The sequence below is a fragment of the Cyclopterus lumpus genome, chromosome 25 (assembly GCF_009769545.1).
Source record: "Cyclopterus lumpus isolate fCycLum1 chromosome 25, fCycLum1.pri, whole genome shotgun sequence".
NCBI lineage: Eukaryota > Metazoa > Chordata > Actinopteri > Perciformes > Cyclopteridae > Cyclopterus > Cyclopterus lumpus.
Window position 1 is genome coordinate 12,174,720 of NC_046990.1, and position 14,855 is coordinate 12,189,574.

At 44.9% G+C, this 14,855-nt stretch overlaps 1 protein-coding gene across 1 annotated transcript in view; it reads right to left on the reverse strand.

The window, feature by feature from the left end:
* gabbr1a (gamma-aminobutyric acid (GABA) B receptor, 1a) overlaps positions 1-14,855 on the reverse strand; it is a 73,484-nt gene that overhangs the window by 20,296 nt on the left and 38,333 nt on the right. Inside the window, exons 8-15 of the mRNA XM_034529140.1 lie at positions 13,829-13,999; positions 13,101-13,202; positions 12,742-12,807; positions 12,347-12,538; positions 10,108-10,353; positions 9,218-9,281; positions 8,359-8,436; positions 4,021-4,171 (exon numbers count right to left, since the gene is read on the reverse strand). Of these exons, the coding sequence (XP_034385031.1) occupies positions 4,021-4,171; positions 8,359-8,436; positions 9,218-9,281; positions 10,108-10,353; positions 12,347-12,538; positions 12,742-12,807; positions 13,101-13,202; positions 13,829-13,999 (1,070 nt within the window). The remainder of the gene's footprint in view (positions 1-4,020; positions 4,172-8,358; positions 8,437-9,217; positions 9,282-10,107; positions 10,354-12,346; positions 12,539-12,741; positions 12,808-13,100; positions 13,203-13,828; positions 14,000-14,855) is intronic.

The following is a 14,855-nucleotide window of genomic DNA, read 5'->3' on the forward strand; positions in this document are numbered from 1 at the left end:
TTTTATCCAAAGCGACTTACAATAAGTGCATTAAACCGTGAGTCCAAACTCAGAACAACAAGAATCAAGCAAGTACAATTTCTTCAATAAAGTCAAACTACAAAGTACTATCCGTAAGTGCCATTTAAGTGCTACTAAAGTGCTATCGGTAAGGGACATTTAAGTGCTACTACGGCATTTAAGTGCTACCTATTCAAGGTATAGTATCAGCAAAAGTACTCTCAGTAAAAGTACTCTCAGTAATATCAAATATATATGTTTTTGTATTCATATTACTGCTGTGTATGTTCCATTGTACTGCTCTAGATGCTACTGTACTGCTATTTAAACTACTACAGCTCAGAAAACACACTTAATCCTTCACTCCTTAAGTTCATGATAAACATTCAAATAAAAATAAAATAATAAAATAATCCAATTTGGAGATATGTGGTTTTTACTGTACAGGAAGAGTATGAACACGAGTACAATGTAAAGTAATATCAGATATAGGTAGTACATTACATTGCCTCTGAGTGCTTTAAATCGAGGCTACTGAGAATAAAAACGTCTCTCTTGCATGTGAATGTCTCCCTGAATCATTGTTGAATAGTTTTAATGACAATAAGTAATTGTGGGTTTCTAAGGGACCGTAATCTGTTTGCTGTTGATGTTTTAGAGGAAGATATTCTGTGGCTTGTTATCAGTTGCTTATCTAGACTTCATTTAACCCTGAACACTAACGTCGGGTGGCTTTCACCTATGCGACTGTGATTTTATTTTTAAAGTTTTTTTGTCTTTCAACAAGGCAGTTGGTGGCAATCTCATTTTGTGAAAACAGCTTACTGAATAAATCTGATTTGATTTGACTCGCAGTGCTTTGGCTGCTGAGATCAGACCTCGGTGAATGTTTGAAATATAATCAGAGCTGGAAGAAGACTGGTTCACCGGAGCCAGCCGGAGATCCCCAAAGGAACAAACCTCTCCAGCTTTTAAAAAAACTCCTGATAAGCTCATGGATTATTGGGGACTTTAAATCACGTTGACCCGGGTCAAACATAAATATACTACGTTAAAAAGACATCAGAGACATGCTGCAGCGGGTACACAGACATGTACTAAGCTTCGAAATCCAAGATCAAAAGGCTAGTTTTTTAAGGATGTCTATTTGCATTTGGTCTCGGGCGATACTTAAGCTGTGATAACGACACCAGCCATAGAGCGACAAACGCCACGCCCAAACCACGCTGTCCTTCAGCTGGAGAGGCAGCGCTGCTGTTCACATTAACCCCACAGAGGGAAGGAGAGCGACAAACGCTAGGCCCAAACCAACCAAACCAACCACGCTGTCCTTCAACTGGAGAGGCAGCGCTGCTGTTCACATTTACATTAACCCCAAAGAGGGAAGGAGAGCGACAAACGCCACGCCTAAACCAACCAAACCAACCACGCCTAAACCAACCAAACCAACCACGCCTAAACCAACCAAACCAACCACGCCCAAACCAACCAAACCAACCACGCTCAAACCAACCAAACCAACCACGCCTAAACCAACTACGCTCAAACCAACCACGCCCAAAGCAACCAAACCAACCACGCTGTCCTTCAGCTAGAGAGGCAGCGCTGCTGTTCACATTAACCCCACAGAGGGAAGGAGAGCGACAAACGCCACGCCCAAACCAACCAAACCAACCACGCTGTCCTTCAACTGGAGAGGCAGCGCTGCTGTTCACATTTACATTAACCCCAAAGAGGGAAGGAGAGCGACAAACGCCACGCCTAAACCAACCAAACCAACCACGCCTAAACCAACCAAACCAACCACGCCTAAACCAACCAAACCAACCACGCCTAAACCAACCAAACCAACCACGCCCAAACCAACCAAACCAACCAAACCAACCACGCCTAAACCAACCAAACCAACCACGCCTAAACCAACCAAACCAACCACGCCTAAACCAACCAAACCAACCACGCCCAAACCAACCAAACCAACCACGCCTAAACCAACCAAACCAACCACGCCTAAACCAACCAAACCAACCACGCTCAAACCAACCAAACCAACCACGCCTAAACCAACTACGCTCAAACCAACCACGCCCAAACCAACCAAACCAACCACGCCCAAACCAACCAAACCAACCAAACCAACCACGCTCAAACCAACCAAACCAACCACGCCTAAACCAACTACGCTCAAACCAACCACGCCCAAACCAACCAAACCAACCACGCCTAAACCAACCAAACCAACCAAACCAACCACGCCTAAACCAACCAAACCAACCACGCCCAAACCAACCACGCCCAAACCAACCACGCCTAAACCAACCAAACCAACCACGCCTAAACCAACCAAACCAACCACGCCTAAACCAACCAAACCAACCACGCTCAAACCAACCAAACCAACCACGCCTAAACCAACCAAACCAACCACGCCCAAACCAACCACGCTCAAACCAACCAAACCAACCACGCCTAAACCAACTACGCTCAAACCAACCACGCCCAAACCAACCACGCCCAAACCAACCACGCCTAAACCAACCAAACCAACCACGCCTAAACCAACCAAACCAACCACGCCTAAACCAACCAAACCAACCACGCCCAAACCAACCAAACCAACCACGCCTAAACCAACCAAACCAACCACGCCTAAACCAACCACGCTGTCCTTCAACTGGAGAGGCAGCGCTGCTGTTCACATTTACATTAACCCTACGGAGGGAAGGAGAGCGACAAACGCCACGCCTAAACCAACCAAACCAACCAAACCAACCACGCTCAAACCAACCAAACCAACCACGCCTAAACCAACTACGCTCAAACCAACCACGCCCAAACCAACCACGCCCAAACCAACCACGCCTAAACCAACCAAACCAACCACGCCCAAACCAACCAAACCAACCACGCCTAAACCAACTACGCTCAAACCAACCACGCCCAAACCAACCAAACCAACCACGCCCAAACCAACCACGCCCAAACCAACCACGCTCAAACCAACCAAACCAACCACGCCTAAACCAACCAAACCAACCACGCCCAAACCAACCACGCCCAAACCAACCAAACCAACCACGCCTAAACCAACCAAACCAACCAAACCAACCACGCTGTCCTTCAACTGGAGAGGCAGCGCTGCTGTTCACATTTACATTAACCCTACGGAGGGAAGGAGAGCGACAAACGCCACGCCTAAACCAACCAAACCAACCAAACCAACCACGCTCAAACCAACCAAACCAACCACGCCTAAACCAACCAAACCAACCACGCCTAAACCAACCAAACCAACCACGCCTAAACCAACCAAACCAACCACGCCTAAACCAACCACGCCTAAACCAACCAAACCAACCACGCTCAAACCAATCAAACCAACCACGCTCAAACCAATCAAACCAACCAAACCAACCACGCCCAAACCAACCACGCTGTCCTTCAACTGGAGAGGCAGCGCTGCTGTTCACATTGACATTAACCCTACGGAGGGAAGGACTCTCACAAACAGTGAGCGATCAGCTGGGTGTTGTTACAGGAGGTCATGTCCATTCACTCCTCTCAAACAGGTGACCTTCACACAACAAAACGGTGTCTTTGACCTCTGCGGCCCACATTACTTTCATCCTTTTAACAAATCCTTTTAGCAGGGACATCCTTCTTTGGAGGACGACTTTAATGTCACGATTATCCAGGATTTCACTCAAGGGCAATCATGGAGAGCGGAAATGAAAAAAACATGACGACAAGATGCTAGAGTAGAATAATGAATACAAGGGCTGCAACTATGATTATTCTAAATTCCTCTGCCGATTATTTTCTGTATTAATTTTTTTATTGCTCTATAAAACTAAATTAAAAAATGAATGAATTAATTCCTCAAGCCCAATATTGTGTTAAATGTCTTCTTTTGTCCAAAGGGCAACGCTATTTTAGACCAAAAGACACATTTTTACATTTGAGAAGTTAAAAACATTTCTAATTTCTTTGAATGATAGTATTCGGTGGTCGTGAACTCACCGGACGTTGCCGTTGTAGATGTTGAAGGTTAGGCAGACGATGCCGAACAGGATGCCGAGGCCAGCGAAGACGGACACAGCTGCAAACAGCTTCTGAGACAAGAACCTGTACTCCTCGATCACCACGGTCCGGTCCGCCGGAGGTCCAGCACCTGAGGGGGGGACAAAGGGTTTCTGGTCAAACTACTTGTATTTATGTATTCTTTCAAATAACAATTTTCCAATGAACTGTAGTCTGAAAAGAGTCGCCACGTAATTGCAGTTGATCCTGATGATGCTGTTTTTTAGTAACTAGCCAATCGAATGTTTCACATGTTAACAGCTCACTCTCAATCTCTGTGTCACCTGTTCAAACTCAATATCTGTTCTTATTTCACTAAACAAGAGTATTGTGCAGTCAAATACAACCAACACAGTATCCCCGCATATTGAACAAGATCCCGACCCCTTGCAGAACAACTACAACCTCTTTTGACTCCAGACAAGGTCGCACGTCTATTTGGTTCGAGTGTGAGACGCAATGTTTTATTATTCCTGAATATTGAGGTGAAAGCCAAACAGAACACAAACTCAATGTGCATGCGTCACCATGATTATGATAATTTATCATAATGTGCACAGTGCTGGGTAGGGAAACTATTGTTGTCCTTAAGTACAATTTTTAAGTATTTGTACTGTAGTGTTTCCTTTTGTTTTGCTGCTTGAACTTCACTACAAACGATAAATATTCTACTTGTTACTCTGCAATCATTAAGGAGCTAAAGTTATTAGTGACTTTACAAAATGATACATGTAAGATTTAACTACCAAAACTAAATGAAAATGTGTATATATGGGTGTGTGTGTATATATGATACACACCTATACATGCTCATAAGGGTGCAAGGAGCATTTATGTGTGCATACAGTGTGATTAATGAAGCTGATGTGTCAGCGTTTCGCCCCTTAGAGGTCGCAGGGTGTCAGAAGGCCCATCATGCTCTCTGCTTACATGCGCGTCAGTCACACGTCTGGTGTCATCCGACTGAGGAAGGACCATGTAAGCGGCTCTCTTTCTGCAGGGTTCATTAAGTAAAATACCTTTTTCTAATGCCACAGGGGGTGCAATTTATACGTTCCATGATCACAGCGTCCGAACTGGGTTGGAAAAACCACGCAACAAACATTCCTGATGATATAATCAATGTTATTAATGCGTCTTGGACCCGGATACAAATGTAAACTGCATGAAATCATCCAATTTTTCTGAAAATCAAAAATGCCTGTAGCGAGCGGTAGCTACAAGGTTTGCTTCAGGTCTGATTAAATAACTTCCTGCACACTGGCACAACAATCACACTCCTAGTTTAGACTTTTGTGAATAAAATGTAAAACTTTTTAATACCTTCAAAGGCCTTTTTTAAAGGAAACTGAATGCAATGCTTTTTAAGACCTTTGGAGACCTGCAGACATGTAAGCTTTCAGAGAATGGGATGTTTCTGAGAGCGTGTTGATCCATCTGTGCAATGTACAGCATATTACCTACTACATGAGCTACACTCAGTCCTGACCGCGTACACAACACATGTTGACGTGTTGAATCGCACACACGTGCAGTGACCTGAACTCGTGTTAGCTTTGAACGCTAAGAACTGCTGCAACACCAAAAACATGAGTGAAACTGGAGCTCATCGGTTCCACTCCTGAAGGAAGACAACGCCATTAAAATCTTGTTATAACTAATAACTCATAGTACAGCCTTGGACAGAGCCTCTCAAACATATTCTTATCTTTCTCTCTTTTTTTGTATTGTATTTTAATGTTTTGTTTGAAAACAATATTTTAGATTATACAATTTGACAAAGCACACATTTATTACAATCATTATTATTATGCTTAAAAGAGGATACTTAAGCCTGCATGTATGTATGTATGTATGTATGTATGTATATATATATATATATATATATATATGAATGAGTGTAACTAATGCTGTGCGTGTGTGAGCGTGTGTGTCGGCTGTCCATTCAGTCGATGTGTTTGCGCCATTTAAACCCTCCGTCCTTGATCAAGGAATCAGGACATGGTGTTGCCATGGAGACCCAGCTCTGTAACAGTTGCCACAGCGATGAGAAGAGCTGAGCTGAAGTGGTTGTTAGGGCGACTGAAGAAAGTGAGAAAGTGAGAAAGTGAGGCAGAGAGGCGCCTGGTAAACACGCAGGAAAGCACACGGGGGGTTAGGTTGTGAACCCCCCGTGTGCTCCATCCTGTCAGCGTAGAGAAAATCAAGCGCCCCCCAAAGTGAGCCGGCTCCAGAGAGCAGGAAATTACTCATTTCCTCTCAACAAGTAGACGTCAGTTGGACGCGTCTTTATTTGGTAAACAGTGAAGCAAGTCAACGAAACTCACCTCCGGGTAGGAGAGCGAGTCGCTTTCAACCCAGCTGGTTTTAACTGGGCCGTTAACGAGCCAGCCACGATGCAGCGAGCCAAACTAAAGAGCTGGCGGCCGGCCGTGAAGGACATGATGCCTACATGCTTACAGGTCACCTGTCCCTTGCCACTGATGCTGAAGGACATGATGCCTACATGCTTACAGGTCACCTGTCCCTTGCCACTGATGCTGAAGGACATGATGCCTACATGCTTACAGGTCACCTGTCCCTTGCCACTGATGCTGAAGGACATGATGCCTACATGCTTCCAGGTCACCTGTCCCTTGCCACTGATGCTGAAGGACATGATGCCTACATGCTTACAGGTCACCTGTCCCTTGCCACTGATGCTGACCTGCATCGCTACCTCTTCTGGGTTCAGCTAGGCCTTGGCAACTGATCATTTCCTTAAAGCCTAAAGAAAGGCGTCTCTCTACGGACCACGGAGGCTTGCAGGACTGATTAGTGGCACACTGTCCAGGCACAAGTATGCCACCTCTCCAGGGAGGGACGGACCAGTAAACAACCACACAGTCAACAGTAAGAGGTTTTCAGAGCACTAGAATACGGAACGCAGGAGTTGGAGACGGTTCTGGTTGGTTGTGGGGCTCGAAGTGCGGAGGGAGAGACGTGAGGCGAAGGGGAGAACGACAGGTGTATGTCGGAGTTGGAGACACAACAGGAAGGTATCTGCTTTGCCCCACTCAGAGGCAATTAGGGTTCAGAATCCTATTCAAAGCCTTTTGCTTCTAAACTTGCACTCTTTCTCAAAACCTACAGACATGATCTAAAGGCACACATGTCGTTAGATTGAGCACTTTGAGGATCTCATTATCTCAAATGGACGTCCAGAAATCTGCTGAAAAATCAGAAAAGAATTGTGCTCCTTATATTCCAAATCTTGCGTAAAATCATAACAATTTAGTATTTTCCCTCAGTATCGAAGTAATCCAGTGATGTCTGTACATAAGTCGGTGCATCGCAACGAGGAAGCGCTTATAGCTATTGTAATGGTGCCAGTTGGCCAAAATGTGAACAAATCTGAGCTGAAAAGAAGTTGTGGCCCACAGATAACGGGTTGTCTGGATGAACAGCATCAAGACGTAAAGGAACTCCGGGGTTAGCCAGCCAGACGTAGCTGCCCAGTCCGATTACTGAGCCTCTGCTCCGCCAACGTTTTAACACATGCTGCAGAGCGAGTGTGCAGGTGGCGTCCAAATAACAAGCTTCAGCCCAATTAGGGGGTAGAGGAACTCCAGCATGATTGTATGTCATTTACACAGTAGGAAAGTCTAAATTGAGCCCAGAAGGTCTAATGTCAAAGCCCAGAAACGTGAACCCCGATGACTCACAGCATGACGGACAGGACATGAGGCTGGGTGGAGACGGTGCTGTGACTCCATCTTACCTGTCACTCAGGGAACTCTTGAGGAGGACTCGGACGCAGAGTACAGGTTCAGCTGACAATCTTTTATTTCCAACAAAAATACACAGGGAAATCCCTGGAAACAACCTGGAAATGCTCTGGCTTCACCGATAGAGCTGAATACTAAATAACAGGAAGCCAACAAAACCCTCTCTTAGTGAGGAAATAATCAAACACTAAAAAAAGCTCTGAAATAATTCGAAGGACTCTATAACAAGGTTCGGTACAGACAAAACTAAGACTTGGACTTGACAATAGCATGAGGTGGGTGTGCAAGACGAAAGGACCTGACACTGGCACAGCACAGGGGGAGACGGCCACTATACACCTGAGGGAAGTGGGGGAACAGGTGGACACAGGGAAGACAATTACACTGGTGACACATGAGGAAGGGCAAGGAACCTAAAACGAGAGGAGAGTTCCCAAAATAAAACAGGAAGTCACAAAACAAACATGGAGACAGGACAAAAACCCAACTTAACATTCAGGTGTGACATTACCTATCCAGACATCATTGCCAAACCACGAAAGGTTTTTCTGAGAGCTGTCATAGTAACCGATCTTCTTGTAACTGCCTCCTAGATGATTGGGACAGAAAGAAAAGCAAAGAAATATAGTAAGCAACAGTTTAATTAGTAATGCTTGTGTAATTAATTTTTTTTTTTTGGGGGGGGGAGCTATTTCTCCATCATTCCTATACTTTGATCTCAATGGCGTGCAGAGAAGACACACAATGAACAGATAAATGGAATGAGGGATAAAGAGGTGAATAAAGGAGGGCAAACACAGAAGTACCAAGAAGAGGACGAAAAAAAGAAAAGGACGGAGCTTATGTGGCAGTCTTGACCAGGAATACTGATGAGGTCCCACAGTGATTCAGGGATGCAAGTCAGGTCGTCTCATTGTGGCTGTCAAATTACCTCGACACCACAACGGGAAATATGAGACAGAGTGTGAGTGGAAAGGGGCAGGATTATAAATCCTCATCCTCTAGGACGCCAAAGGGAACAGAGGTAGAAAATAATCCTCAACCTTATCCTGCGCGGGGAAACTCATTAAGTCACTGGTGACAAATAGGATGCCATTTCCAGAAACGGCTTAAAACGGAGGCTTGTGCCCAATTAGAGCGAAGCCTCGACTCAACACATTGCGGCATCAAGCCCATTCCGGGGTGCAGTTTTAGGATATCGAGACCAATCGGCACTGAATCCCGGCAACAAAATCATCTCCCAAAAAAGAGGCTTTGCTCTGAAATGAGCTGAAAGCAACAATCGATACACGAGGAACCCAGTCAGCTGTGATACATACAGAGTGACATTTACTGTGAACTGCAATACAACATCAGTGGGAGTGTTTTACCTTGCAGTTGCTCAATAAGAGTCATTGCCATCCTGGATCCCTGGGCATCAAACACCACTTGGCCCTGAGACACAGACGGAGCAAGTGTGGTGTTCTGTTTACTCGACTGATTAAAGGACTAGTTTGTCATTTTGATAAATACACTCATTTGCTTTTTAGCCAAGAGGTGGATGGGAAGCTCGACACGGCTCTCATTTGTGTATGACGAGCCGGTTAGCTTAGCTTAGCACAAAGACTGGAAACAGCCTGCTTCTCTGCCAACGGTAGAGTTGGATCATCATTTTGTTTAATGAGTTATTCTTATTGATTTATTTTAAATTTACACTCAGTTGCCACTTTATTTAGTACGCCTGTACGACCTAAAGATACCAATAGTGAAGACATGGATGCTCCCTTTAAGAAGTCTATAATGTTCAGTTCTTGTTGAATTAAACAGACACAAAGACCTTGGGAAACATCATAGAAAAATGTATGATGGGATTTGTTCTTTTACATTTGGGGGTTTTCTACGATTGATTGGATGCACTTCTGTTCAGAAAATCGTTATTGTGAATATACCTGGGAAAGAAAGTCATAATTCCTCTGAATGCCGGCGTCCCGAGGGGGGAGGGGGGTGAGGGGTTTAAGAGATTATATGAACACCTCTCTCAGAGATTAAACAAAAACTGAAAATTATAAGCTTGGTAAAGGTCAAATATGTGGCAGAGCTGTAGAGACTAACAAGGTGTCCAGGGAGAGTGTGTGAACAGTTATCAGTTACTTTACAACACTAAGATCAATTATTCTTATTTTCCTTGCAGAAATATACTCCGATCCTTATATCCGTCCACACTCTTTCTAACCACTGCATGTTCTCACATGACAAACATCTTTGGGAGCGTCTCACGTACCGAAACGCCTTCAAAGGAGCTCGTGTTGAGGGCCCTGTAGATCTCGGAGGTGATGTCGTGGTTGTTGTAGTTGAAGTCCTCCAGGCGCCGGCCCTTGGCCTTCAGCGGCGCCACGGTCTTATTGAGGGCGAGGGCCAGAGCCCACACGGCATCGTAGGCCAGCGGGGCCTCCTGAAACCCACCGGTGTCCTCGGGGTTCTTCCCCCCCAGACGAGACATCAAGGCGGCGATGAACTCCTGCGACGTCTAACAGGATGGAAAAGATATCATATGTGTTACATACAGTATTCTTGTAATATTACAGATGCTCCTTTTGCGACTTAAGGAAATTAGCCAGAGGATAAGTGCTGTTTCTATATTGGCTGATGACTAGTATTTTCTTGCTCATTTAAACTTAATAATTAAGTGTAATACGCCCACTTCAGGATGCAGTTGGGAATTAGGAGGCTGAATTATAAAAACAAATGTAGGATTTTTGAGATGTGGCCCCAGAGCAAAATAAATTAAAATAGAAGTGATTTTCAACTTGAATCCAACTTGTTCCTTTTCTCAATTGAGGAGTTTTAGTAATTAAACACCAATAAACATGATCTCCCTCGGAAAGTGAGGAGAAATGTGCGGCGGTCGTCAAGTGGTCCCTGTGGATTCTCTGAGGCCAGTGAGGGGCCCACCCCCCCAAGTCAGTCCTGTCAAATTCATTTCATTGAAATCCCACCTTGGCATTTAAATCTGCGACTACCTCCTGAAAACTAGCTGACAATGTGCTACTGCGGACCCGGCAGTACTGGCACATCTGAATGCTCTATCTAAGAAATGTGCCAATCTCAAACTTGGAAATTGAATTTGAATAGATTGACTATGAGCAAGAGTTAAGGCTGTAATTCTTATCACCCGCTGAGCAGCACGTCAACAGCTACATCAGCAGGTGCGCCATGAATATAAACAACAGCTGCTGATGAAGTGTGAGAGACGGAAGGAGGGGCACCTGGGGGAAAGGTGGGGATGGGGAAATGATAAGGAGAAGGGAGTAAACAAGAAGAAGGAAAGGATGATCCAGCCTAGACCAGCAGAGTCAGAGAAGGTCGAACAATGGGAGAGACAGTTTAAGAGGATTATGGGCGGGCGCAATGGAAACGGAGAACGACTGCTACCTGAGAAAGACTGTGTATTAAACATCCATCTTATTCATCAGAGGTTTATGAAACATAATATTCAGGACACACAGTTCAATGAAGCTATGACGGACAACGCTGATCTAAATCGTTTGTTCGGGATATCGAGAAGAAGAGCTGAATGGCTAAAAAGAGGACCTTTAATCCCAGTGCATGAAAAGAGAAGACGTCACAGTGGTAAACTGACTGGAAATGAAGTGCAGGGACATTACAGAAAACAGGAAATAGCAATTATATCATATTTGACTGTTTTAGGGCTTAATTATTATTACACAAGACTACAGGCCATGTCTGCATCGCAGCGCAGCTCTCATCGCTAGTTTCAGTAACACCTCGTTTCAGCACCAATCTGTGCACCCATGGGCGAGGTTTGAGGTGCATGTGCTCACAGGTTTATTATACTGTTTGATGGTATTTAGAGTAGCTGGACAGCAGCTAAACGAACGAGTTAGCAGCAAATCTAAAGTCAACACGCCGACATGCTCACAATAATAATGATAACAGGCTAATGATCTGTTGGTTTTGCAGCACTCTGGTACATAATCAGCATCGCTTTGAGAATTCATCATTTCTTTGTCACCTTTTGGGTGCATGAAGACGTAAAATACAGGTGATAATGAGTGAAAACCAACGTGTTTCTGGTGTTTTTCCATTCAAATCGGTTGATGGAGTTTACTATGATGGGTTTACAGACGTCTGTTTTCTGCCCTTTTATTTCTTCTCGTGTGTAATTATTTAGATTCCCTGATTGCTTTCTGTATTGATTCGTCAATATAATCCCAGTTTCTGTGATGTGTTGTCTTTGCAGCTTCTCGTGTATTTGCACATTGGTTAAATACAATTGGGAGCTCCACCCCACTCCATTACTCGTGTGACAGAGCACTATTTGATGTCATTATACGCTCATTCAACACTTGCATTGGGCCTAGAAGCCTTATGTATTTTGTATTTTGATAGATTCTTCAAAAGACGTTATTTTTTGTCCATTACAGGAACACATAACATGTTTCAAGCTGTTGACAAATAATGAAATAGAATTATTACAGCCGTGTTTTGTGTGTTCGCACCATGTTGGAGACGCCGCGGACCGTCTCGGGGTTCAGCATGACGATCTCGGTGGTCACGTGTCCCTCCACGGCCTCCGTCATGTTCTCCACTGTACAGTTGATAGCTGGGTCTTTGATCTTGAACCAGTTGTCTGCGTACCAGCCTATCAGGAACCACACATACTTCTTCCCGTAGAGCTTCTCCTTGAACACCTGCAGCAGGGAGGGAGGGAGGATGAAGGGAGGGAGAGAATGATAAATAAGCATGAGGAGAATTATTCCCAGAGATGTGTTGAGCATTTTGTATCACTGCCAAACAAGGATATCTATTCAGACATTCAACGAGCTCATTACACGTCTTCATTCCTGCTAATAGGCAGTCAGGTACAGTCTATAGGGATCCATCGAGAACTAACCTCACAAAACACCTTCCTGGCCTCGGTCTCATAAAAGAGCCCCACAATGATCCTCGCATCTTGGCGCTGCGTCAAAACATGAAAACAACACATTGCTTAGTTTCATCAGGAGCAACAATATAGCTTCAATATAGCTTCAATATAGCTTCAATATAGCTTCACTATTGTGCCAAAGTTCCTGCTGCTTCGCAGGACGGCACGTACTGCTGTTCAGGAGTTGCTAATTAGCATGGCGCCATAATTTCCTCTATCAAATCGCCTCTATGCTAATGGTATCGTGTGCAGCTGTGAGGCGGAGGGGGGAGGAGGTGGGGGCAGAGAGCCGACCAGCAGCTGAGGTGAATTTTTAATCAAAGCACCTTGAGGTTCTTGACAGCGACAGCCGGGTCGGTGAGGAAACTCTGGCGAACGCTGATCTCGATGCCTGCCTCCTTCGTCCTTTGCTCCAGATCGTCTAGAGTCTGCAGGATGAAAGGGAAGGACAGAGGGAGACAGACAGAGAGGGGGGGAGGGGGGAGGTTAGAGAGGCAGCTGATCCGAGACGGAGAGAGGTGCCGGGTTGAGATCACGGAGACAAAGGGAAAGCATAAAGTCTGAAAATCTGAAGTGTATATGAGAAATGTCAAGAGAGGGATGGATAGTGTGTATGATTAACAATAGATTTTTAGACAAAAAACACCAGTTGAAAGCAGAAAAGACAAACGTGTGCAGGTAGAGGAAAGACGTGGGAGAGGGATCATTAACCTCCATTACAGGAAGCAACTGTCATGGTATTGACCTCCGTGCCTGGTAGAGATATATGGCCTGATCAATACTTATCACAACCAATACGCCTACAAAATTACTTCAAAAAAATCCTCAATCAATTGCCTGGAGAGATTGAAGAAATATCACATGGCCTGAGAACACAACAGCTCTCATAAACAAGCCTACGGGGGCAGACAGGCAATAAGGGAAGCCGGCACTTTACCAGAAATGATGGAGCAAGGCAGTAAGGAAGTGATAAAATGAAGAAGATTAAAGAAAGAGTTGGAGATAAAAACAAAGGCATACAATTGAAGGTGAAATGGAGATTAAAGGTACTGACTGAGGTGAAGACTTCGGTGGTCTGCTGGATGGTGGCGATGCGGGTCCATTTCCACTTCTGGAAGAGCCTCACCCTGGTGGGGTTGTGAAGGGTGGCAGATGGGTGCGTGCGGAAAAAGGTGGGGAAGCGCTGGCGGTTGGACAGCGCCGGCGAGCTGGAGCCATAGGACAGCTGGGAAACACGAGGAAATAAAAGAAGGTCAAAATGAGGCAGAAATGATATCGGAGTTTAGGGGGAGAATATACCGAGTAGAACAGACTCCAATCAAAATGTATTTACATCTGGACTCTCTTGTTCCTCCCCAGAACACAACGTTCAAACAGCAAACAACAGAGAGGAAAGAGAACCAGAGCGACGCTCCCATGTTCTCCTTTTCATCACCGCTCCCTCCTTCTAGCTTCCCTCCGGCTTATCAGGTGTGCAGATAAACACTTTAATTTGAATAACAAAAATAAAACGCTGCATGCAGGATTTCCCATGCATACATTGCCATGAAATTGTGATGACACATTCTGCCATTACAAACCGAACAAATACCAAAAAAAAAGGATTTCATTATTGTTGCACAAGTGATCATCTGCTTCTTTCTTTTGGATCCATATCATTTGAATTTGCAGGCACAATTCCCACGAGACGCAGACTGCTAGGATGCGTGTCCAAAACAGCAGGGAAGAGGCAGATTGTTGGAAAGCGCAGAAACAGGGAGAAACCGAGTGTTCCTCGAACAATTAGTTTCACAGTGACAACTAATAAAATCCTCGACGGGTCTCCTTTACATCGAGGAACGTGGAGTTATATTACAGATACAGACGGCGTACAGCACCGTTACCCAACCGTGGGATGTCCACTAATGGAGCGAGGGCTTGACGTTAGATGACAAATGTCATGTGCAATGTGGACGCCACAATAACAAATCCCTGCTGGCACAGGCAGGTAGACGAAGGAAGGGCACCCGGACGTGACCGCTGCATTGGAAGACGGTGACACATGCTCAGGAACAAACATGACAAGTGCTCATAACATACAT